At 48.1% G+C, this 25,814-nt stretch overlaps 1 protein-coding gene across 1 annotated transcript in view; it reads left to right on the top strand.

Annotated features, from left to right (window-relative positions):
• Positions 1-12,613: 12,613 nt before the first annotated feature.
• MAN1A2 (mannosidase alpha class 1A member 2) overlaps positions 12,614-25,814 on the top strand; it is a 51,728-nt gene continuing 38,527 nt past the window's right edge. The window contains exon 1 of the mRNA XM_075197485.1: positions 12,614-13,444. Within this exon, the coding sequence (XP_075053586.1) occupies positions 13,137-13,444 (308 nt within the window). The 5' untranslated portion in view covers positions 12,614-13,136. The remainder of the gene's footprint in view (positions 13,445-25,814) is intronic.

Below are 25,814 nucleotides of genomic sequence, written 5' to 3'. Positions count from 1 at the left end.
TAAATAGCGAAACTTTATTCTGTTACAATGTAACAAATCCCATCACCAATCTCAACCATTTCTTACCAGCGTGACTGCCACTGTGGTTTTCCTACTGTAACTTTCCATTAAAAGGTGGAATTTATGAACCTGTTACCATTGCGGACTTCAGGACGTGCGGCTCATTTACGTAGTGGACAAATCTTTTCAAGTAAGAGTGTGGCTAGATCAGGGCCATCTTAACAACATTATGGGCCCCTGGGCAAAGCAGTGCACCAGGGCCCCTAGATATAGCTATAGGTATAGATACATAGATGTATACAGATACAGATATAGATATAGATATATAGAGATAGAGATGGATAGATGTACTTGCTCAGTGACCCTTGAAGGTTTTTTTTGCCGTTTTTTTCTTTTGCAGGATTATTTATTCTCATTAAGATCCGTGCCTATGGGGCCCCCTTGCCTGTGGGGCCCCCGGGCAGCTGCCCGTCGTGCCCAATGGAAAAGATGGCCCTGGGCTGGATCACTTATCAATATTTATTTGTGGCTGGATCATGAAAAATAATATATTTCAATTATTGGTACAGGCACTAATGTATAATTGCAAATTCACTTATCGTGTTACATTGGGATGTGTTATATATGGAAATGTCTTTGTTTGCTAGAGGAAATCTCCAATTAGGCATATGTGAGGAGGGAGTCTGTTTTGCTGATAGCAGGAAATGCTAAGAAAGTCTTTTGATGTAAAGTGTCAAATGCCTGCTCTGGCCTAAAGGCCCAGCAGGGAGCCGTTACCTGTATCCTGGTTAAAATGCAAGGAAATCTCTGATCAATGTGATTTAGGATATCACAGATTACTGCAAATTTTGTTAAGTATAAACTGCATTTAAATCCATGTTTGGGGAAACATATTGCATCCTGATACTAAAAATAACTCAGACTTTAGGGGGCTGGCTTAACTCCTACGAGGCTGTGTCCAAAACTGTATTAAACAGCACTGGTTTGTACTGAAATGTATCATTATTGTTTCTTCTGACCTCTTGATCACTGGTACCTTAAACCAGTGTGAGAGCAAATAAACATCACTTGCTTCAAAGACCTGCTTGACAATTCGTCCACAACGAAACTCCTGTGACCTACAGATTAGACCCAAATCTAATCCGTTCCCGGCTGTACTGAGGTTTGGACCCAGCTTTCCAGTACCACCGCTCTGCCTGCTACCCAGCAGCTCTGGCCAGTGTGATAGGCCAGGGGGGAGCCATCCACAGCAACCCTGATCCATAGTAAGAGGTCAGGGGTACCAGCCCAGGTACACCAGCAAGGGGGTATACTAGCAGCGACAGTTACCTAGAAGGAACGCAGTTCTAGATGCCGTGAAAGAGTCCAGTGGTAGCAGCATTTGTAAGTCCCTCCTACTGCGGTTAGGGGGCGCATTTGGGATAACGAAAAGGAACGGTGGCAAAGTAAGCCCAGCTGGTTCCCAGCAACAACAGACAGGGTGGCAGGGTCCATTCTGTCACAGACTTCTGGTGGCAAACGGTGGCATAACCCCATGTGGCTTTTTGCACCCCGCTTATCAGATTGAAGGGACACTCTGTCATCAGACCTCTTAAGGTAGTAATTTAAAGAAGAGCCGCCTTTGCAAGGTTGTTTAATCAGCTATGTACATTGTACATGCGGCTCCTCTTTAAATTACTACCTTAAGAGGGTGCATGACAGAGTGTCCCTTCAATCTGACATCATCGGATGCTGCCGGGTCTTCAGCTTCCGCAATTTAGTACAGTCTTCCTTTCAAGCTGTCAGTCTTCGGTTTCAGTCGTAATAGTGAGTACCACTGATCTCTGCTTCCCCCGCTTCTTTATTCACTCATACCCGGTCCTCAGTCAGTTGTCAAATTAATTGCACTTTGTTGTTTTTTTGTACGTCCCTGTATGCTGTGATCTGTTTTCTCCTATGCACTATATACGGCGCTGAGGACCCTTTGTGACGCCATATAAATAAAAGATAATAATAAAATAATATTAATAATTAGCACATCCGTACTTGTGACTATTGTGTAATGTACAACCACAGCCACTTTCAGTTGAAAAATAAGGATACACTACACCACGTGCACATTTGCCCAAACACCACTCCATTTTGGTTGACTCCAATTCCCCGTTTCCGATGTCAAAATTCAGGATTGTCCTGTAAAAATTGTTTACCCGTCTTTTCTAAAATATTAAGTTGTCATCAGGAAAATAAGTACAAAGAAAGTATAGACTAATAGAACAGTATAAAGTGTCTGTACAATACACTGGTATCCCCGGCTACACCAATCCTGGATGTGAGTCCTTACTCTTCCATGTTTGGGGGAGGTGATCGTCTCGACAAGCTCCGAGTTTGCTCTGACAGAGGACCCTACACTGATATTTATGATCTCGGACATCTCTGTGCATTGACCTTCTGCAGTATCCAATTAGAAGAGGTACATAGAATACACTGCGTTATTTGTATGTTTTATTGTTTTTAATGTGAGGCAATCAGTATGTGCTGTATGGTGTAATGACAGCTGGTCAAAACAGGTCTAACCAGTTACTATATATAACTTCATGTTACTTACGTCATAATGTGCACACTAATGTCACATATTCTGTCCTTTAAAATGCCGCTAATTAACCATTGCAATACAATACTCCTCCATCAGTGATCACTTCACAGACCAGAAACCTACATGCCTCAATGAGGAATTTGAAATAGCACCTTTCATTTAATGTTCTAATTCATCTTATTTCCTCTTTTTTTCCTTTTTAATCTTCTTATTTGTGATCCATAGTTTTTCATGTATATATTATCATGGCTTCTAGCCACCTATTTGTGTAATAATTATATTTTAATTGTTTTATATACTGTGATTTAGGTTTCTGGTCTTTGTTAAATCCTAGTGATAATATAATGAGGACGGAAAAGAGTTTATTGTTTATAGGGTAGGTGATCGCTTAAATGTAATTATATTAATTCTATCAAGCGTTATGTGGTAATCGTGCAGTGATGTATATGTAACGTACGATACTACCTGTATTGTTTCCATTCTATTAGTGTCATCTCTGAGAGTGGAATAAGGGCAGATGTTGAGGATGTCTTGTTGCCTCCTACGGCCTCCAAGTAAGGGCGGAAGGGACATATCGTATATTGGGCGAAAGTGATGTCATCGGCCTTGGGCAGAAGTAAAACCGACCTATGGAGACTGTATTTCACCGCGAACTCTCATGCACTGAATGGATGTGTGGACTATTTAATCTAGGACTTCTCAGTATGTTGTTATTTCCCTTTTGATAAAGTAATTTCTGACAAAACGCGTCGAGGGACTGGACGTTATCTGTGGTCTTCTCAGCTTACGTTGGAGAGTGTTTCCTGGCCAGTGAGCTTTCTCCTGGGATCACCTGCTTGAGAGACTTGTCTCTACAGATAAACTATTTATTTATGTTCTCAATGTACGGGCATTAGTTTACTATGTTATGAATGTGTAATTAAATATTTCTAATTTTATGAGAAGTAGCTGGTGTTATGAATATATTGCACTATATTATTCCTTGTTTCCTCGAGTTCTAGTATGAAGTGAATCGGATCAGCTGTGTATAACTCACCTCCGGGAAGGATCTGGAATTCATTTGAATTTCCCACTAAACTTATTTTATTTTGGTAAGCGGCTATTTGAAACACCTGTATATTTCAGTTTTCATTTGTGGTATCACACTATGTTTGGCGCTTTTCTTTGTTATGTTTGTATAGCATGTATGTATATATATGTGTATTTATATATATGTGTATGTATATATATGTGTATGTATATCATGAGAATGACATAAAGAGAAGTTCTGCTGTGCAGTGTATATTATATATATATATATATATATATATATATATATATATATATATAGCCTAGCAAAACAATTCAGAATTGCCTACGAATCAGACATTAGGCAGTAGTGCTGTATTCAGATATGAAAACTAGAATTAGAGCAGTAAAATGTACATAAATGTAATAAAATGTTACATAAAAAAGAATGAGGCATAAAGTAATCTGCACATTAATACATCTGACCATCTAACACAGTAATATTACTGTACAGAACTAATATTAATCTCCTCTCATACACAATTATAATAAAACTATTAATCTCAGTGTTACAGGGACTCACCCAGCGCTGACACCAGACTGCAGTGATAACACCACAGTTACTGTCTGTATTTTCTGTCAGACACTGAGCACTAGATACAAAACTGTAAAAATAATACACTAGAGAGAAAAGTGATGGTGGCCATTTTGTTGAGGCCAGTGTTCATGAAAACCTATGCAGATGCTCATGGAAATGTGTCCTAGGCTGCAGACAATGTGTTATAATACATGTAATACACCTACTAACTGTCGGGTTCCATGATTAGAGAAAGGAGGGCTTCTGGGTAACCAGAAACTCCTCCTAAGTGCGCTTGACGGAGAACATCCTCATGACCGTCACACAATACGGCCATTAGAACCAGGCCGGCCCCGCTGACCAAAAACAAAGAAAGAAAAATCCCCCCCAAAAAAAATGAAATTGCAGCGGCATCCCCCGAATCCTGCGCCCTAGGTTGTGGACAGATCAGCCTACTGATTGCACGCTCCACCAAACTCCCTGACACACAGCGAACAATGAATGCAGCCAAGGTGCGCCCATATCTATGGGCCTAGAGTTCAATGTAAACATTGGAAATCAGAACACACCGGGTCCGATACAAAGTGGAACACAACTTGGAAATAATTTACGGCCCACAAATGTGCAGGAAAAATAGCGTATATAAGCCCATATGCTGAGTCACAGGCATCTCAAGATACATCCAGCTCCACATCTGTAGCGCTAGATTTATGGCAGGCGCACTTACACCTATATACGCCCATTAACGCGCAAACAGCTCGCAGTCGCAATAAAATTCTGTAAATATTTTTCATTAAAAAAAATGAATTTGCTATTGCGCCATATAATCTTTTATCTCCTTGTACACGGTAGTAGCAAAAAAATTGGATTGCGTGAACATACCCTTATTGTTCTCGGCCTAACTTTGAACGCCCTTTCTCTCGCCCGTCACACCTTTTCAAGTCTGAGTGTAGATGCTACATACAGGATTTTGTGTGTAATACGCAATATACACTATGCAAACAGACATACGTACAACTCTGCATCAGTCCCCATGATTTATAGGCAATCACATCACAACTCGCCATTTACAGATGTTATTTACAGGATTATAAACACATATTAGAATTACTTGTGCATTAGTAACTCACACATCTATGTTGCCGATACAATCTTCAAGTAGATATTATCTTTTATTTATAAAGCACAAATAAACTGCTTAATGCCGTACAATGAGGATATCCTGATACTAACAAATAACATACAATGATATCAAACAGAAGATAAAGATAGTCCTGCCCAACAAGCTTACAATCTGAAAGGTGGAGGGAACCACTTGATACATGAGGTAGCGGATTAACAATCATAGCTGTTGGTGGGGATACAAGTTCATGGACACATCCAGATCCCGGCTCCAGACAGCTCATAACCACAGGCAGAGCACCAGTTCCCACTGGCAGCTGGTAATTGCAGGTACAGCTTTAGTTCCTAGCTCCAGGCAGTTGGTAATTGCAGGTACAGCTTTAGTTCCTAGCTCCAGGCAGTTGGTAATTGCAGGTACAGCTTTAGTTCCTAGCTCCAGGCAGTTGGTAATTGCAGATACAGCTCTAGTTCCTAGCTCCAGGCAGTTGGTAATTGCAGGTACAGTTCTAGTTCCTAGCTCCAGGCAGCTGGTAATTGCAGGTACAGCTCTAGTTCCTAGCTCCAGGCAGTTGGTAATTGCAGGTACAGCACTAGTTCCTAGCTCCAGGCAGTTGGTAATTGCAGGTACAGCACTAGTTCCTAGCTCCAGGCAGTTGGTAATTGCAGGTACTGCACTAGTTCCTAGCTCCAGGCAGTTGGTAATTGCAGGTACAGCACTAGTTTCTAGCTCCAGGCAGTTGGTAATTGCAGGTACAGCACTAGTTTCTAGCTCCAGGCAGTTGGTAATTGCAGGTACAGCACTAGTTCCTAGCTCCAGGCAGTTGGTAATTGCAGGTACAGCACTAGTTTCTAGCTCCAGGCAGTTGGTAATTGCAGGTACAGCACTAGTTTCTAGCTCCAGGCAGTTGGTAATTGCAGGTACAGCACTAGTTTCTAGCTCCAGGCAGTTGGTAATTGCAGGTACAGCACTAGTTCCTAGCTCCAGGGAGTTGGTAATTGCAGGTACAGCACTAGTTACTGGTTCCTGGTAGTTGAGAAATTCTGGCACAGCACTAGTTCCTGGCAGTTGGTAATTGCAGGTACAGCAGGTAATTGCAAGTAAAATATTATGTAAGGCATTATGGATCGTTGCTGTTTATTGTATACTACTATAAATATCATGTCCAGTGCTGTGGACCTTTTGTGGCGCCTTACAAATACAAGATAATAATAATAATAATAGATCCTGGCTCCTAGCAGTTGGTAATTGCAGGTACAGGACCAGTCCCTTGCTCTGTGCAGTTGGTGATTACAGACATTAATATACATGTGAGACAGAGTTTCCATCGCTAGCTACACAACTGCATATTTAGCTCTAATCAGAGTTTACATATCTTAAACTTTACAAGCAACAAAGATACTGTGTGTATGTAATGTGTAAAGGTAAATGATCCACAGGTTAAATACACACCATACTGCACACACATCGAAGTTCCTAAATACAGCTACCTGATGGATATCGTACCTGTGGCTGAATCACTTAGAAATAACTTGTATAAATTCAGTCCTTTGTGACCGGCCAGACTTCCTTGGTGATGCACCATGTGAACACTGGTGAGCAGAGGACAATTAGGCAACCCGCTTATCGGTTCTCACCAGAGGCCAAGAAGTGTACTTACAGGGAGGTGCAGGATATTTTTGGGCTAGAAGTGATGCAGCCATCATGCAGTCCCTGGCTGTTCTCCATTGTACTGGTTCCCAAGAAGGACAAGATGATGAAGCTTTGCATAGATTACCACTGGTTGAACGAGGTGACCGTGTCTGATGCCTATGCCCTGCCCCGCATTGACGCTCTGGTAGATGAGTTAGCTGGAGCAAAGTATATTTACACATTTGACTAGAGCAAGGGGTATTGGCAGATACCGCTGAACCCCGAGGCTCAGGAACGGTCGGCATTCATCACCACATTTGACCTGTTCGAGTTTAAGTCCATGCCATGTGGGATGAAGAATGCGCCAGCCACCTTCCAGCGTGTGGTTGATCACCTGCTGGAAGGATGTAAAGGCTTTGCTCAGGCGTCCTTGAATGACATTGCCATTTTTAGTACGCCCTGGGAGGATCATCTGAAACATGTAGGGCAAGTGTTGGAGAAAATTCAGTGGTCAGGTCTGACCATCAGAGCAGACAAGTGTCAAATGGGGATGTCAGAGGTGCAGTACCTGGGTCATCGTGTGGGGGGAGGTAGGGTTAAGCCAGAACCAGCTAAGGTAGAGACAATCTGAGACTGGCCCCGTCCCACAACCCAAAGACAAGTGCTGATCTTCTTAGGGACCTCAGGGTACTACCGACGTTTCATCCTACTGTAGCAAAGCCCCTGACAGATCCTACTAAGAAGAAACTCCCCAAAGTAGTTGACTGGACACCCGCTTGTGAGCTGGCATTTCAGTTGTTAAAGGAAGCCCTGGTTCGTGTTCCAGTACTGTTGGCACCCAATTATGACAAGGACTTTATTGTGCAAACTAATGCGTCACAGTATGGACTGAGAGCAATACTTAGCCAGGTGGGGCCAGATGGGCAAGAGCACCCTGTGGCCTATTAGAGCAAGAAACTGTTAACCGGGAGGTGGGGTATACCACAATTGAAAACGCATGTTTGCCCATTGTTTAGCCAGTGAATAAACTTCAACCTTACTTGTATGGATGACATTTTACTGTGGTGACTGATCATAATCCTTTAACGTGGCTACAACACACCTCAGGGGAGAATGATAGTTACTGTGGAGCCTTGCCCTTCAAAATTATGACTTTCATATAGTTCATAAGCAATGAAAGGCGCACAGCAATGCTGACGGACTGTCTAGGCAGGAAGAGCCACATCCCCCAGTCACCTCCGACAACCCAAAGAGACTGCGGGATCAGGAGCCGAATCAGGGGGACGTGGCCCGCATGGACAAGAGGGGAGGAGTGTGGCTGGATCACTTAGAAATAACTTATTGTATAAATTTATTTTAATTAGTGGTGCAATGCGCCAATATATATTATTGCAAATGTACTGATTTTTGCATTATAAATATATTGATTTCTGAGGCCATATGCCATGATATAGGAAATTTGTTTCTGTAACTGCTGAAGAACGGCAATCCCATGCTAATTAGGTCTTTCATCTGAGAGTGGCCAACATATCTTTTTAGTCTGAAAACACAGCAGACGGTCGTTATCTTAATAACCTGTGTATTCTGTCCTGTTAAAAAGATAGGGGACTATTTGAATAAAGTAACTGCAAGTAATTTGGGAAATCACAGATTGATGTGAATTTTGTTAAATTTAAAATTGTGTTAAATCCAAATTTAGAGAATAAATTACATCTGCGTTATCTCCTGCCAACATGCGTGCCAGAAACAGTATATAAAGAGCTGTATTTTGTAATTTAACTGTATAACACCATCTGTAGTTCTGGAATATCACTAGTACCTTCAACTAGCGTGTTTTGGTCCTTGTCAGGACCCTTGAGCAATATACATCACTGCTTGAAGATTCTGCTGACACCTAATGCCTACAGTATCCTGTGACCAACAGAGAAGAGCTTACACTATAATGTGTTCCTCGGCTGTCCTGTGTTGAACCCAGTGTCTCTGTGTCACGTTCTGCCCGCTACCCAGCAGCCATGATCCATAGTAAGCGGTTAGGAGGTACCAGCTAACCCACAGAATAGAGGCGCTGCAGCAGTTATACCAGCTACCCAGGAGTAAGTGGTTCCAGGTGCTGGTGAAGGAGCCCAGTGGTGGCAGCCGAATTCTCCTACAGCTATTGCGCAGTTGGCGAGTGTCTGGTGGCACCAGTAGGAGTGGTCAGTAACAGTCGGTTACTGACGGTGAGACAGCAACCCTGATAAACTGTGTAACATCCCTTCTCCTTCAAGGGCGCTAGGCATGCCCCCTCTCCCAAGAGCGCTAGGCATGCCCTCTGTCCCAAGGGCTCTAGGCATGCCCTCTGTCCCAAGGGCGCTAGGCATGCCCTCTGTCCCAAGGGCGCTAGGCATGCCCCCTCTCCCAAGAGCGCTAGGCATGCCCCCTCTCCCAAGAGCGCTAGGCATGCCCTCTGTCCCAAGAGCGCTAGGCATGCTCTCTGTCCCAAGGGCGCTAGGCATGCCCTCTGTCCCAAGGGCGCTAGGCATGCCCCCTCTCCCAAGAGCGCTAGGCATGCCCCCTCTCCCAAGAGCGCTAGGCATGCCCTCTGTCCCAAGGGCGCTAGGCATGCCCTTTCTCCCAAGAGCGCTAGGCATGCCCTCTGTCCCAAGGGCGCTAGGCATGCCCTCTGTCCCAAGGGCGCTAGGCATGCCCCCTGTCCCAAGGGCGCTAGGCATGCCCTCTCTCCCAAGAGCGCTAGGCATGCCCTCTGTCCCAAGGGCGCTAGGCATGCCCTCTGTCCCAAGGGCGCTAGGCATGCCCTCTCTCCCAAGGACGCTAGGCATACCCCCTGTCCCTAGGGCGCTAGGCATGCCCTCTGTCCCAAGGACGCTAGGCATGCCCTCTGTCCCAAGGACGCTAGGCATGCCCTCTGTCCCAAGGGCGCTAGGCATGCTCCCTCTCCCGAGCGCTAGGCATGCCCTCTGTCCCAAGAGCGCTAGGCATGTCCTCTCTCCCAAGAGCGCTAGGCATGCCCTCTGTCCCAAGGGCGCTAGGCATGCCCCCTGTCCCAAGGGCGCTAGGCATGCCCCCTCTCCCAAGAGCGCTAGGCATGCCTTCTGTCGGAAGAGCGCTAGGCATGCCCCCTCTCCCAAGAGCGCTAGGCATGCCCCCTGTCCCAAGGGCGCTAGGCATGCAACCTGTCCCAAGAGCGCTAGGCATGCCTTCTGTCGGAAGAGCGCTAGGCATGCCCTCTGTCCCAAGGGCGCTAGGCATGCCCCCTGTCCCAAGGGCGCTAGGCATGCCCTCTGTCCCAAGGACGCTAGGCATGCAACCTGTCCCAAGGGCGCTAGGCATGCCCCCTGTCCCAAAGGCACTAGGCATGCCCTCTGTCCCAAGGACGCTAGGCATGCAACCTGTCCCAAGGGCGCTAGGCATGCAACCTGTCCCAAGGGCGCTAGGCATGCCCCCTGTCCCAAGGGCGCTAGGCATGCCCTCTGTCCCAAGGGCGCTGGGCATGCAACCTGTCCCAAGGGCGCTAGGCATGCCCCCTGTCCCAAGGGCGCTAGGCATGCCCCCTGTCCCAAGGGCGCTAGGCATGCCCTCTGTCCCAAGGACGCTAGGCATGCAACCTGTCCCAAGGGCGCTAGGCATGCAACCTGTCCCAAGGGCGCTAGGCATGCAACCTGTCCCATGATCGCTAGGCATGCCCTCTCTCCCAAGGGCACCTACTCAAATGTTGGGAACTATGAAAACCCCAAATTGTAGCCACTCTGTAACCTTGATTGGGCAGCGTCACCTTTATCTTCTCCTTTACTGTTTCTGAAAAATAATAACAGTAATAATAGAAATCTGAGCTTGACCTTAAAGTTGCACTATCAGACCCTGGAGTCATTTATCCCAGGGCTCCGTATAAAGCTGGGGTGTAGGCTGGGTGTTGCTATGGACGGGTGCCGCACCATTGAGAAGTCAAAGAGATCGCAGCTTGCTAATAGTCCTCCCACTCGACACCCTGCTAAAGCCATTTTACAGTGGTGAACGGAGAAGACTTTCCGTGGTTATACCACAGAAACAGTGGAGCCTCAGGAAAAACTACTTCACCCTGTGGGTCCTGGGGCTCCAGGGAAGGACGAGCAGGTAAGGGGGGTGTAACCTGCAGCGCTGCGTTAAGCCTTATGTGAGCCCCTTACTCTAACCAACAGTGCCGATTTTAGAAGACTTGTGACCTAACTGCTGGGATGGTTGGAAGACGTGTCCAAGTCAGCACAGTAATGAATGGTGTACTTGGGGGGAGCAGGGGGTTTGGGGTAGTGCTGTAAATGTATAATGACCCCCCCATGTATGACACCTCCCATGTATAATGACCCCCCCATGTATAATGACCCCCCATGTATAATGACCCCTCCATGTATAATGACACCCCCATGTATAATGACGCCTCCCATTTATAATGAACCCCCAATATATAATGACCCCCCCATGTATAATGACCCCCCATGTATAATGACCCCCCCAATATATTATGACCCCCCATGTATAATGACACCCCCATGTATAATGACGCCTCCTATTTATAATGACCCCCCCATGTATAATGACACCCCCATGTATAATGACCCCCCATGTATAATGACCCCCCAATATTTAATGCCCCCCCATGTATAATGACCCCCCATGTATAATGACCCCATGTATAATGACCCCTCCATGTATAATGACGCCTCCCATTTATAATGACCCCCCAATATATAATGAACCCCCCCATGTATAATGACCCCCCCATGTATAATGACCCCAATATATGACCCCCCCGTGTATGACACCCCCCATGTATAATGACGCCTCCCATTTATAATGTCCCCCCCAATATATAATGATCCCCCCATGTATAATGACCCCTCCATGTATAATGACACCACCATGTATAATGATGCCTCCCATTTATAATGACCCCCCCAATATATAATGACCCCCCCATGTATAATGACCCCTCCATGTATAATGACACCCCCATGTATAATGACGCCTCCCATTTATAATGACCCCCCCAATATATAATGACCCCCCATGTATAATGACCCCCATGTATAATGACCCCCCCATGTATGATGCCTCCCATTTATAATGACCCCCCAATATATAATGACCCCCAATATATAATGACCCCCCACATGCATAATGAAACCCCCATGTATAATGACCCCCCCATGTATAATGACCCCCCCAATATATAATGATCCCCCCATGTATAATGACCCCTCCATGTAAAATGACCCCCCTCTCCCCCATGTATAATGTCCTCGCATGCAACCTGATACACACCACAACAACCAGCCCTCATCAAAGATGGCGGAATGAGATTTGGTCTCGCATTAGCCCACGTGACCCCCGAGCCGGACGTGACGCGGTGAGGATGTGATTGGCTGCTGCGGGCTCGGCGTCTCCATGGCAGCCCCTCCTCGCTCCGCCCACCCGGCTAAGATGGCGACGCCACCGATTAACGTTTAAGGTAGAGGAGGAGCTGCGGAGAGCGAGACATCCGGGGCCTGGATCACCGGGGACCCCCAGCACCCGCCGCCAGCACACAACCCGCCCGTCACCCCCCGGGGCCCCGCTCTCCCGTCACATCTGCTGGGGGCCACAGAGACACCGGGGCCACAGCTGTGACCGAGGCGGCCGATGCTGGACCGGTGGCTGCTGTGTGATACCTGGCACTGCTGGCACCGTGTGATCCCTGGCAGAGGGGGCACTTTATAACTGGCACAGTATAACCAGCGGTGATAGGTGGCCCTGGGTGCCCGGCTGTGATACCTGGCACAGGTGGTACCTGATACGTGGCAGTGGGTGAGGGCACAGGTGGCACTGGATACCCGTCAGTGATACCTGGCACTGGATACCCGTCAGTGATACCTGGCACTGGATACCCGTCAGTGATACCTGGCACTGGATACCTTGCGGTGATTATTGGCACTGGACACATTGCAGTGGGTGAGGGCACAGGTGGCACAGGATACCCGTCAGTGATACCTGGCACTGGATACCCGTCAATGATACCAGGCACTGGATACCCGTCAGTGATATTTGGCACTGGACAGAGCTGTCCCCAGCGGTGGTGATACACAGACCTTTTGGGGGGCACACTGCTCTCTGGAATCGCCCCCCTGGGACTCTGGTGTCGGTGACTTGGGGAAGGTCCCTCAATGCATTGTACATTTGGTATCACCTGAGACCAGCTCTTCACCTCCGCTCCAGGCATGACCACCCCGGCTCTGCTCCCCCTGTCCGGGCGCAGGATCCCAGCGCTGAACCTGGGGCCTTCCTCCATCCCCCATCACCGAGCCACCCTGAGGCTCTCCGAGAAGTTCATCCTGCTCCTCATCCTCAGTGCCTTCATTACGCTGTGTTTCGGGGCCTTCTTCTTCCTCCCCGACTCATCCAAGCACAAACGCTTTGACCTGGGCCTGGAGGATGTGCTGATACCCCATATAGACTCGGATAAAGGAGACAAGAACACGGGGGGCTTTCTCATCCATGGCCAGGGGCACGATGAGCACCGGCACAGGTATACCACCTTTATTATGTAATCCAGCGCCGTGTGCAGGCTGCTGTGGTCTGTACTCACATTATAAATGTCTGTAATGAGATGTCTATAAATCACTGGCCCTACGAGTCCCTGCTCCAGGGGAGTTATACTCTTTACTATGAGACTTGGATGGGAGTTGTACATTTCATTTCCCATTGCAGAGAGGACATCAGGAGAACTGAGATCCTGTTAGTGTGCTAACATACTATCCAGCATCACAGACATCCTGGCCCTGTGTCTGTATGTGTTATATACATATATTAATATCATCTCCAGCTGGCTGTACGGACCCCGTAGTCCCTGTATCCGTGTGTCTCCCTGGCTGGGTACGGACCCCGTAGTCCCTGTATTTGTGTGACTCCCCGGCTGGGTACGGACCCCGTAGTCCCTGTATCCGTGTGACTCCCCGCTGGGTGTACGGACCCCGTAGTCCGTGTATCCGTGTGTCTCCCTGGCTGGGTACGGACCCCGTAGTCCCTGTATTTGTGTGACTCCCCGGCTGGGTACGGACCCCGTAGTCCCTGTATCCGTGTGACTCCCCGCTGGGTGTACGGACCCTGTAGTCCCTGTATCCGTGTGACTCCCCCCTGGGTGTACGGACCCCGTAGTCCCTGTATCCGTGTGACTCCCCGCTGGGTGTACGGACCCTGTAGTCCTTGTATCCGTGTGTCTCCCTGGCTGGGTACGGACCCCGTAGTCCTTGTATCCGTGTGACTCCCCGCTGGGTGTACGGACCCCGTAGTCCCTGTATCCGTGTGACTCCCCGCTGGGTGTACGGACTCTGTAGTCCCTGTATCCGTGTGACTCCCCGCTGGGTGTACGGACTCTGTAGTCCCTGTATCCGTGTGACTCCCCGCTGGGTGTACGGACTCTGTAGTCCCTGTATCCGTGTGACTCCCCGCTGGGTGTACGGACTCTGTAGTCCTTGTATCCGTGTGACTCCCCGCTGTGTGTACGGACTCTGTAGTCCCTGTATCCGTGTGACTCCCCGCTGTGTGTACAGACCCTGTAGTCCTTGTATCCGTGTGACTCCCCGGCTGGGTGTACGGACTCTGTAGTCCCTGTATCCGTGTGACTCCTCGCTGGGTGTACGGACCCCGTAGTCCCGGTATCAGTGACTGCCAGGTTGGTTGCCCTGGTGACTGTCCGCTTTGTAAATGCTGAGCAGTGTCTATACGTGCAGCCTGGTCGGTGACTTACTTGACATCCCTGATTCTAATACACACAGCCCCTGGGAGCACTTGTTGCACAATACTGCGTCCCCTGGAAGTGAATTAGTTAACATAGTTACAGGTCTCCAGAGGCCGCAGCCTGCCCCTCACCTGCTGCATGCTAATCTCTTCCCATCACATACTGCTCCAGCAGTAGCAGCAGACAGATCGATCACAGAAGAACTCGCAAAACACTGTGACACTGCGCTCCTCACTGCATGTACCCCTTCTCCCTCCCTGTGACACTGTGCTCCTCACTGCATGTCCCCCTGCTCCGACCCTGTGATACTGCGCTCCGCACTGTGCCCCCTGTTCCAGCCCTGTGACACTGTGCTCCTCACTGCTTGCCCCCCTGCTCCGACCCTGTGATACTGCGCTCCGCACTGTGCCCCCTGTTCCAGCCCTGTGACACTGCGCTCCTCACTGCATGTGCCCCCTGCTCCGACCCTCTGACACTGCGCTCCTCGCTGCATGTCCCCCTGCTCCGGCCCTGTGACACTGCGCTCCTCAGTGCATGTACCCCTGCTCCCTCCCTGTGGCACTGCACTCCTCACTGCATGATACACAAATACACAACATGAGGATATGGGGACTTCTACTAGCGATATGAACAGGAAGCTGAAATCCCCAAATAGGACTGTACTTCTCTTGGGGAATTCCATTATAAGAGGCATATATCTGGGAAATATGACTTGTATCAAAAGGCTTTAGAAATGTACAAGGAAAAGGAAGCCAGTGCGGTTTGTAAAAGAAGTAGTGAGTATTGTGAAAGAAAAACAGGTGATCAGATGTGTAAAGGCACAAGCTGAAGAGAATATGGCCCAGTCAGTAGGTAAAGGGGGCAAAATGTTTATTAGGTATATAAGTGAAAGGAGAAAAACAAAAGGAGGAATAATAAGACTAAAGACAGAGAGTGAGGGTCTTGTTGAGGAGACAAGGTAATAACAGATCATCTTAATTATTATTTTTGCTCAGTGCTCACTACAGATAGAGCCGGGAAGGGGCCACAGATAAGTTACAAGTATACTGATAAACATGAGGTAGATACAAGTACATTTACAGAGGAGAAGGTCCTAACAGCTCTCAGAACTGAGAGTGGATAAATCAATGGGGCCAGATGGGATACATCCAAGGATACTAAAAGAGCTTAAAGGGGGCTGGTAACACCATTAACAGAATTATTCAACCAGTCACTAGATACAGGAGTAATCCCAGAGGACTGGAGAAGAGTGACTGTAGTCCCACTGCACAAAGTGGAAGCAAGGAAGAGGCAACTACAGACCAGTGAGTCTTACATCAGTAGTAGGAGATTGGTGGAAACACTGTTATAAGAAAGAGTTGTAGAATATCTCAAATCCAGTAACTTACAGGATCCCAAACAGCAGGATCTACTGGGGGGAGATCAGGTCAAATAAATCTTATTGACTTTTTAGACTGGGTGACTAAAGTAATAGATCAAGGAGAGGCCATAGATGTATCTTATCTAGATTTTATAGTGGCTTTTGAAACTGTCCCACCTCGTAGACTGTTAAACTTAAACGTTTGGGATTGGAATCTAAGATGGATGAATGGATAAGATCTTGGTTGGAGGACAGATAACAGAGAGTTATAGTAAATGGAGAACACTCACAGGAGGGATAGGTTACCAGTGGAGTATCCCAGGGATCTATACTTGGACCAGTACTTTTAATATCTTTATTGGTGACATTGCAAATGGTATTGAAGGGACAGTATATATTACTGCAGATGACACAAAGATATGTAACAGGGTAGACACACCAGGGGGGGTAAAACAAATGATTGATGATCTAGGTAGACTAGAGGAATGGTCAAGAAAGTGGCAGCTACAGTTTAATGGCAAAAAAATGCAAAATCAAAAGTTTATGGTATTAATGGAACTATAATGGAAACTACTGAGGAGGAAAGGGATCTAGGAGTCACTATTTCAGGTGACTTATAGGCAGGTAAGTAATGTAACAAAGCAATGAGGAAGGTAAGTCAGATGCTTGGTTACATAGGGAGAGGAATCAGTAGCAGAAAGAAGTAATAATACCACTGTATAGGTCATTGGTACGGCCTCATCTAGATACTGTGTTCAGTGCTGGAGGCCGTATCTCCAGAAGGATATAAATTCATTACAGACTGTACAAAGAAGGGCAACTAAAATGGTGCATGGTCTACAGCACAGAACTTACCTGGAGAGACTAAAAGATCATATTATGTATATTTTGGAGCAGAGAAGGGAACGGGGGGACATGATAGAAATTTACAAATATATCCAGGGTTATAACAAGGTGCAGAAGGGAAATATTCTACAAAGGAAGAGAAGTATTAGAACATGAGGACATGTACTGACACTGGGGGGAAGAGAAGTATTAGAACACGAGGACATGTACTGACACTGGGGGGAAGAGAAGTATTAGAACACGAGGACATGTACTGACACTGGGGGGAACAGAAGTATTAGGACACGAGGACATGTACTGACACTGGGGGGAAGAGAAGTATTAGAACACGAGGACATGTACTGACACTGGGGGGGAAGAGAAAGATTAGAACACGAGGACATGTACTGACACTGGGGGTAAGAGAAGTATTAGAACACGAGGACATGTACTGACACTGGGGGGGGGGAGAGAAGTCTTAGAACACGAGGACATGTACTGACACTGGGGGGAAGAGAAGTATTAGAACACGAGGACATGTACTGACACTGGGGGTAAGAGAAGTATTAGAACACGAGGACATGTACTGACACTGGGGGGGGGAGAGAAGTCTTAGAACACGAGGACATGTACTGACACTGGGGGGAAGAGAAGTATTAGAACACGAGGACATGTACTGACACTGGGGGTAAGAGAAGTATTAGAAGACGAGGACATGCACTGACACTGGGGGGGAAGAGAAGTATTAGAACACGAGGACATGTACTGACACTGGGGGGAAGAGAAGTATTAGAACACGAGGACATGTACTGACACTGGGGGGGAAGAGAAGTATTAGGACATGAGGACATGTACTGACACTGGGGGGAAGAGAAGTATTAGAACACGAGGACATGTACTGACACTGGGGGGAAGAGAAGTATTAGAACACGAGGACATGTACTGACACTGGGGGGGAAGAGAAGTATTAGAACACGAGGACATGCACTGACACTGGGGGGAAGAGAAATATTAGAACACGAGGACATGTACTGACACTGGGGGGAAGAGAAGTATTAGAACACGAGGACATGTACTGACACTGGGGGGAAGAGAAGTATTAGAACACGAGGACATGTACTGACACTGGGGGGAAGAGAAGTATTAGAACACGAGGACGTGTACTGACACTGGGGGGAAGAGAAGTATTAGAACACGAGGACATGTACTGACACTGGGGGGGAAGAGAAGTATTAGAACACGAGGACATGTACTGACACTGGGGGGAAGAGAAGTATTAGAACACGAGGACATGTACTGACACTGGGGGGAAGAGAAGTATTAGAACACGAGGACGTGTACTGACACTGGGGGGGAAGAAAAGTATTAGAACACGAGGACATGTACTGACACTGGGGGGAAGAGAAGTATTAGAACACGAGGACATGTACTGACACTGGGGGGAAGAGAAGTATTAGAACACGAGGACATGTACTGACACTGGGGGGGAAGAGAAAGATTAGAACACGAGGACATGTACTGACACTGGGGGGAAGAGAAGTATTAGAACACGAGGACATGTACTGACACTGGGGGGAAGAGAAGTATTAGAACACGAGGACATGTACTGACACTGGGGGGAAGAGAAGTATTAGAACATGAGGACATGTACTGACACTGGAGGGAAGAGAAGTATTAGAACACGAGGACATGTACTGACACTGGGGGGGGAGAGAAGTATTAGAACACGAGGACATGTACTGACACTGGGGGGAAGAGAAGTATTAGAACACGAGGACATGTACTGACACTGGGGGGAAGAGAAGTATTAGAACACGAGGACATGCACTGATACTGGAGGGAAGAGAAGTATTAGAACACGAGGACATGTACTGACACTGGGGGGAAGAGAAGTATTAGAACACGAGGACATGTACTGACACTGGGGGGAATAGAAGTATTATTATTATTATTATTATTATTTATTTATAAGGCGCCACAAGGTTTCCGCAGCGCCGAACACAGTACAAACAATGGACAGTACAGGGAATAACAGTACAGAACAATAAACGAGTAATACCGAGACTTCAGATGCTCCAGGAAAATCAAGAATATTGAGGTTGGAGCAGAAGAGAAGGTAGAGAGACAGGAGGGAGAAGGGCCCTGCTCATTTGAGCTTACATCCTAAAGGGAGGGCAACAGACAGTAGGCACAGAGGGAGTCAGAGGAGGGGAGCAAGCGCACCCTTTTCAAAGGAGGATCTAGGAGATGAGAGCGAGCATGGAAAGAGGGTTAAGTGGAGGGCTGGTAAGCCTTGAGGAAGAGATGAGTTTTGAGTGCCCGTTTGAAGGAGCACAAGTTAGGGGATAGACGGATGGAGCGAGGGAGGTCATTCCAGTGCAAGGGGGCAGCTCGGGAGAAGTCTTGAATTCTGGAGTGGGATGAGGTTATTAGAGTGGAGGAGAGGCGACGGTCATTGGCCGAGCGCAGGGAACGGGCGGGTGTGTGGATGGAGAGGAGATTGGAGATGTAAGGTGCAGTAGACTGGGAGAGGGCCTTGTAGGTGAGGGTAAGAAGTTTGAAAAGAATTCGATAGGGGAAGGGGAGCCAGTGAAGGGCAAGGCAGAGAGGGGAGGCAGAAGAGGAGCGGCGAGAAAGGAAGATAAGCCTCGCCGCCGCATTAAGTATAGAACGAAGGGGGGCAAGGCGAGAGCGGGGGAGGCCGGTGAGGAGAAGATTGCAATAGTCCAGCCGGGAAATGATGAGCGCGTGGATAATAGTTTTGGTTGCTTCATTAGATAGGAAGGGCCGGATGCGGGCAATGTTACGAAGTTGAAAGCGACAGGATTGCGCAAGAGATTGAATGTGGGGGGTAAAAGAGAGGGAGGAGTCGAGGGTAACGCCCAGGCAGCGTAGTTGGGGGACGGAGGAAATGGTGGAGTTGTTAATAGTGATGGAGAGATCCAGATGGGATAAGGACTTGGACGGAGGGAAAACAATAAGTTCAGTTTTTTCAATGTTAATTTTGAGAAAGCGAGAGGACATCCAAGAGGAGATGGCAGAGAGGCAGTCAGATACACGGGAGAGGAGGGGAGAGGAAAGATCAGGAGAAGAGATGTAAAGTTGAATATCATCGGCGTATAGGTGATACTGAAGGCCGAATGAGGTGATGAGAGCACCAAGAGAGGAAGTATAGAGTGAGAAGAGTAGAGGGCCAAGAACAGAGCCCTGAGGGACTCCAACAGGGAGGGCAGAGGGGGGGGAGGATGAACCGGACATAGTTACAGAGAAAGAGCGGTTGGCGAGATAGGAGGTGAACCATGTAAGGACAGAGCCAGAGAGACCGAGAGAGTGAAGTGTCTGCAAGAGGAGGGGGTGGTCCACGGTGTCAAAGGCTGCGGATAGGTCCAGGAGGATGAGCAGGGAGAAGTGACCCCTGGATTTAGCAGAGAGGAGATCATTTGTTACATTGGTCAGGGCAGTTTCAGTAGAGTGGAGGGGGCGGAAGCCAGATTGAAGAGGGTCAAGGAGGGAATTGTCAGAGAGGTGACAGGTGAGCCGATTGCAAACAATACGCTCGAGAAGTTTAGAGGCATAGGGGAGAAGAGAAATGGGGCGGTAGTTGGCGAGTGTGGTGGGATCGAGATTAGGTTTTTTTAGAATGGGAGAGATGAGGGCATGTTTGAAGGAAGAGGGGACAGTACCAGTGGAGAGAGACAGGTTGAAGAGGTGAGCTAAGTAAGCGCAGACAGTGGGGGAGAAGGAGCGAAGAAGGTGAGAGGGGATGGGATCCAGGTGACAGGTAGAAGGGGGAGAAGAAAGAATGAGGGAGTGGACTTCATCGCCCGTAGTAGGGCGGAAGGAGTCCCAGGGTGGGATAAGGGGAGAGGGAGGAGCAAAGAGAGGGGCCGGAGAGGAAGGGGATGAGGATATATCGAGTCGGATAGACTCAATTTTGGAGGAGAAAAATGAGGCAAAATCTGTAGCAGAGAGGGAGAGTGGGATAGGAGGAGGGGGAGGGGTGAGGAGAGAGGTGAATGTGGCAAAGAGGCGGCGGGGATTAGAGGACTGAGAAGAAATGAGGGATTTAAAGAAAGATTGTTTAGAGAGGGAGAGGGCGGAGCAGTAGGAGGAGAGGATAAACTTGAAGTGGAGGAAGTCAGCCAGGGAGCGAGATTTCCTCCAAAGGCGTTCAGCAGCACGAGTGCACTTCTGGAGGAAGCGGGTGGAATTAGAGTGCCAGGGTTGGGGAATTAAGCAGCGGCGGCGGACAGAGGTGGCAGGGGCAATAGCGTCCAAGGCAGTGGTGAGAGAGTGGTTGTAGAGAGAGGTGGCGTTATCAGGGCAGACCAGGGAGGGAAGAGGGGATAGCAGAGTTTCAAGAGAGGAGGAAAAGGAAGTAGGGTCAACAGCAGCAAGATTACGCCTAGTGAGGGTAGTTTTAGGGAGGGGGTAAGCAGGGGAAGAGGACAGATTGAAGGAGAGTAGATGGTGGTCAGAGAGTGGGAAGGGAGAGTTGGAGAAGTCAGAGAGATCACACAGATGAGAGAAAACAAGGTCAAGGGAGTGACCAAGGCAGTGGGTGGGGGAAGAGGTCCACTGCGTGAGGCCAAGGGAGGAAGAAAGGGCGAGAAGTTTAATGGAGGCAGGGTCAGAGGGGAGATCAATAGGGATGTTAAAGTCTCCAAGTATGATGGAGGGGAGGTCAGAAGAGAGGTAGTGGGGAAGCCAAGCAGCAAAGTTGTCGAGAAAGAGGGAAGTGGGGCCAGGGGGGCGGTATATGACTGAGACACGGAGGTGAATGGGGCAGAAGAGGCGGATGGAATGGACTTCAAAGGAGGAGAAAGAGAGGGAAGGTTCAGAGGGAATAACCCGAAAGGTGCAGTTAGGGGAAAGGAGGATACCCACTCCCCCACCTGGACGGTCATCCGGTCTGGTGGAGTGGGTGAATGAAAGGCCACCATGGGAGAGAGCGGCGGGGGAAGCAGTGTCAGCTGAGGAGAGCCAGGTTTCGGTGATGGCAAGGAGGTTGAAAGAGTTGGAGATGAAGAGGTCGTGGATGGCCGGCAGTTTGTTGCGGATAGATCTAGAGTTCCAGAGGGCACAGGAGAACGGGAGGGAGGGAAGAGGAGTGATGTGGAGGAGATTTGCAGGGTTGATGGAGCGAGGGGGAACATTAAGGTAGGGACGGGGAGGGAGGCTAGGTGAGAGGATGGGAATAGGACAGGAGCGCGGAGGCATGGTGAGAGACTGGAGACAGTGGATGGTGGAGGGGGAGAGAAAAAGGTAGAAGAAGCAGGAGGGGTGGAGAGGCAGTGGTGAGGACAACAATAGACAAGCGGTCGCGCAGCACGCTGGTAATACAATGAATAAAAGAAATAAAAGTAACAGTAATAAAATAAGTAACAGTAATAAAATAAGGAGAAAAAGTTGCAGGCAAAAACAGTTACAATTAGGTATCGCTAAAGCAAAAAGGACATGGTGAAATACTAGGCAAAAACAATAGGAAGCGAGAGAAAACAAAAGGCAATACTAATGACACAATACCAGGCAGAGAGGACGGGGCACACTAGGTGCAGGTGGTGATTGATCACTAGTAGTCCAGAGCAGGAGAGTCCACAGGAGCTGGTGCCCTCAGGGTGGAGAGCAGGAACACAGGTGAGTCCATGGGAAAGTTCCAGAGGGTGCAGGGAGGGGTGAATTTTGAGTCCAGGGGTCGAGGGAGAGTCCTGGGTAGCAGGCACAGGGGAAAAATATGGTCCAGAGGAGTGAGGGTGGCAGGGAGGATGGGTGAGAATATCCAGAGGGGAGCACGTATTAGAACACGAGGACATGTACTGACACTGGGGGGGAAGAGAAGTATTAGAACACGAGGACATGTACTGACACTGGGGGGAAGAGAAGTATTAGAACACGAGGACGTGTACTGACACTGGGGGGAATAGAAGTATTAGAACACGAGGACATGTACTGACACTGGGGGGAAGAGAAGTATTAGAACACGAGGACATGTACTGACACTGGGGGGAAGAGAAGTATTAGAACACGAGGACATGTACTGACACTGGAGGGAAGAGAAGTATTAGAACACGAGGACATGTACTGACACTGGGGGGAAGAGAAGTATTAGAACACGAGGACATGTACTGACACTGGGGGAAGAGAAGTATTAGAACACGAGGACATGTACTGACACTGGGGGGGAAGAGAAGTATTAGAACACGAGGACATGTACTGACACTGGGGGGAAGAGAAGTATTAGAACACGAGGACGTGTACTGACACTGGGGGGAAGAGAAGTATTAGAACACGAGGACATGTACTGACACTGGGGGGAAGAGAAGTATTAGAACACGAGGACATGTACTGACACTGGGGGAAGAGAAGTATTAGAACACGAGGACATGTACTGACACTGGGGGGGAAGAGAAGTATTAGAACACGAGGACATGTACTGACACTGGGGGGAAGAGAAGTATTAGAACACGAGGACGTGTACTGACACTGGGGGGAAGAGAAGTATTAGAACACGAGGACATGTACTGACACTGGGGGGAAGAGAAGTATTAGAACACGAGGACGTGTACTGACACTGGGGGGAAGAGAAGTATTAGAACACGAGGACATGTACTGACACTGGGGGGAAGAGAAGTATTAGAACACGAGGACATGTACTGACACTGGGGGGAAGAGAAGTATTAGAACACGAGGACATGTACTGACACTGGAGGGAAGAGAAGTATTAGAACACGAGGACGTGTACTGACACTGGGGGGGAAGAGAAGTATTAGAACACGAGGACGTGTACTGACACTGGGGGGAAGAGAAGTATTAGAACACGAGGACATGTACTGACACTGGGGGGGAAGAGAAAGATTGGAACACGAGGACATGTACTGACACTGGGGGGAAGAGAAGTATTAGAACACGAGGACATGTACTGACACTGGGGGGGAAGAGAAAGATTAGAACACGAGGACATGTACTGACACTGGGGGGAAGAGAAGTATTAGAACACGAGGACATGTACTGACACTGGGGGGGAAGAGAAGTATTAGGACATGAGGACATGTACTGACACTGGGGGGAAGAGAAGTATTAGAACACGAGGACATGTACTGACACTGGGGGGAAGAGAAGTATTAGAACACGAGGACATGTACTGACACTGGGGGGGAAGAGAAGTATTAGAACACGAGGACATGCACTGACACTGGGGGGAAGAGAAGTATTAGAACACGAGGACATGTACTGACACTGGGGGGAAGAGAAGTATTAGAACACGAGGACATGTACTGACACTGGGGGGAAGAGAAGTATTAGAACACAAGGACGTGTACTGACACTGGGGGGAAGAGAAGTATTAGAACACGAGGACATGTACTGACACTGGGGGGAAGAGAAGTATTAGAACACGAGGACGTGTACTGACACTGGGGGGGAAGAAAAGTATTAGAACACGAGGACGTGTACTGACACTGGGGGGAAGAGAAGTATTAGAACACGAGGACATGTACTGACACTGGGGGGGAAGAGAAAGATTAGAACACGAGGACATGTACTGACACTGGGGGGAAGAGAAGTATTAGAACACGAGGACATGTACTGACACTGGGGGGAAGAGAAGTATTAGAACACGAGGACATGTACTGACACTGGGGGGGAAGAGAAAGATTAGAACACGAGGACATGTACTGACACTGGGGGGAAGAGAAGTATTAGAACACGAGGACATGTACTGACACTGGGGGGAAGAGAAGTATTAGAACACGAGGACATGTACTGACACTGGGGGGAAGAGAAGTATTAGAACATGAGGACATGTACTGACACTGGAGGGAAGAGAAGTATTAGAACACGAGGACATGTACTGACACTGGGGGGGAAGAGAAGTATTAGAACACGAGGACATGTACTGACACTGGGGGGAAGAGAAGTATTAGAACACGAGGACATGTACTGACACTGGGGGGAAGAGAAGTATTAGAACACGAGGACATGCACTGATACTGGAGGGAAGAGAAGTATTAGAACACGAGGACATGTACTGACACTGGGGGGAAGAGAAGTATTAGAACACGAGGACATGTACTGACACTGGGGGGAAGAGAAGTATTAGAACACGAGGACATGTACTGACACTGGGGGGAATAGAAGTATTAGAACACGTTGACATGTACTGACACTGGGGGGAAGAGAAGTATTAGAACACGAGGACATGTACTGACACTGGGGGGAAGAGAAGTATTAGAACACGAGGACATGTACTGACACTGGAGGGAAGAGAAGTATTAGAACACGAGGACATGTACTGACACTGGGGGGAAGAGAAGTATTAGAACACGAGGACATGTACTGACACTGGGGGAAGAGAAGTATTAGAACACGAGGACATGTACTGACACTGGGGGGGAAGAGAAGTATTAGAACACGAGGACATGTACTGACACTGGGGGGAAGAGAAGTATTAGAACACGAGGACATGTACTGACACTGGGGGGAAGAGAAGTATTAGAACACGAGGACATGTACTGACACTGGGGGGAAGAGAAGTATTAGAACACGAGGACATGTACTGACACTGGGGGGAAGAGAAGTATTAGAACACGAGGACATGTACTGACACTGGGGGGGAAGAGAAAGATTAGAACACGAGGACATGTACTGACACTGGGGGGAAGAGAAGTATTAGAACACGAGGACATGTACTGACACTGGGGGGAAGAGAAGTATTAGAACACGAGGACATGTACTGACACTGGGGGGAAGAGAAGTATTAGAACACGAGGACATGTACTGACACTGGAGGGAAGAGAAGTATTAGAACACGAGGACATGTACTGACACTGGGGGGGAAGAGAAGTATTAGAACACGAGGACATGTACTGACACTGGGGGGAAGAGAAGTATTAGAACACGAGGACATGTACTGACACTGGGGGGAAGAGAAGTATTAGAACACGAGGACATGCACTGATACTGGAGGGAAGAGAA

The sequence above is a fragment of the Mixophyes fleayi genome, chromosome 2, assembly GCF_038048845.1.
Source record: "Mixophyes fleayi isolate aMixFle1 chromosome 2, aMixFle1.hap1, whole genome shotgun sequence".
In the NCBI taxonomy this organism is placed as follows: Eukaryota; Metazoa; Chordata; class Amphibia; order Anura; family Limnodynastidae; genus Mixophyes; species Mixophyes fleayi.
The sequence above is the reverse complement of the archived record's forward strand: the minus strand, read 5'-3'. Positions and strand labels throughout refer to the sequence as shown.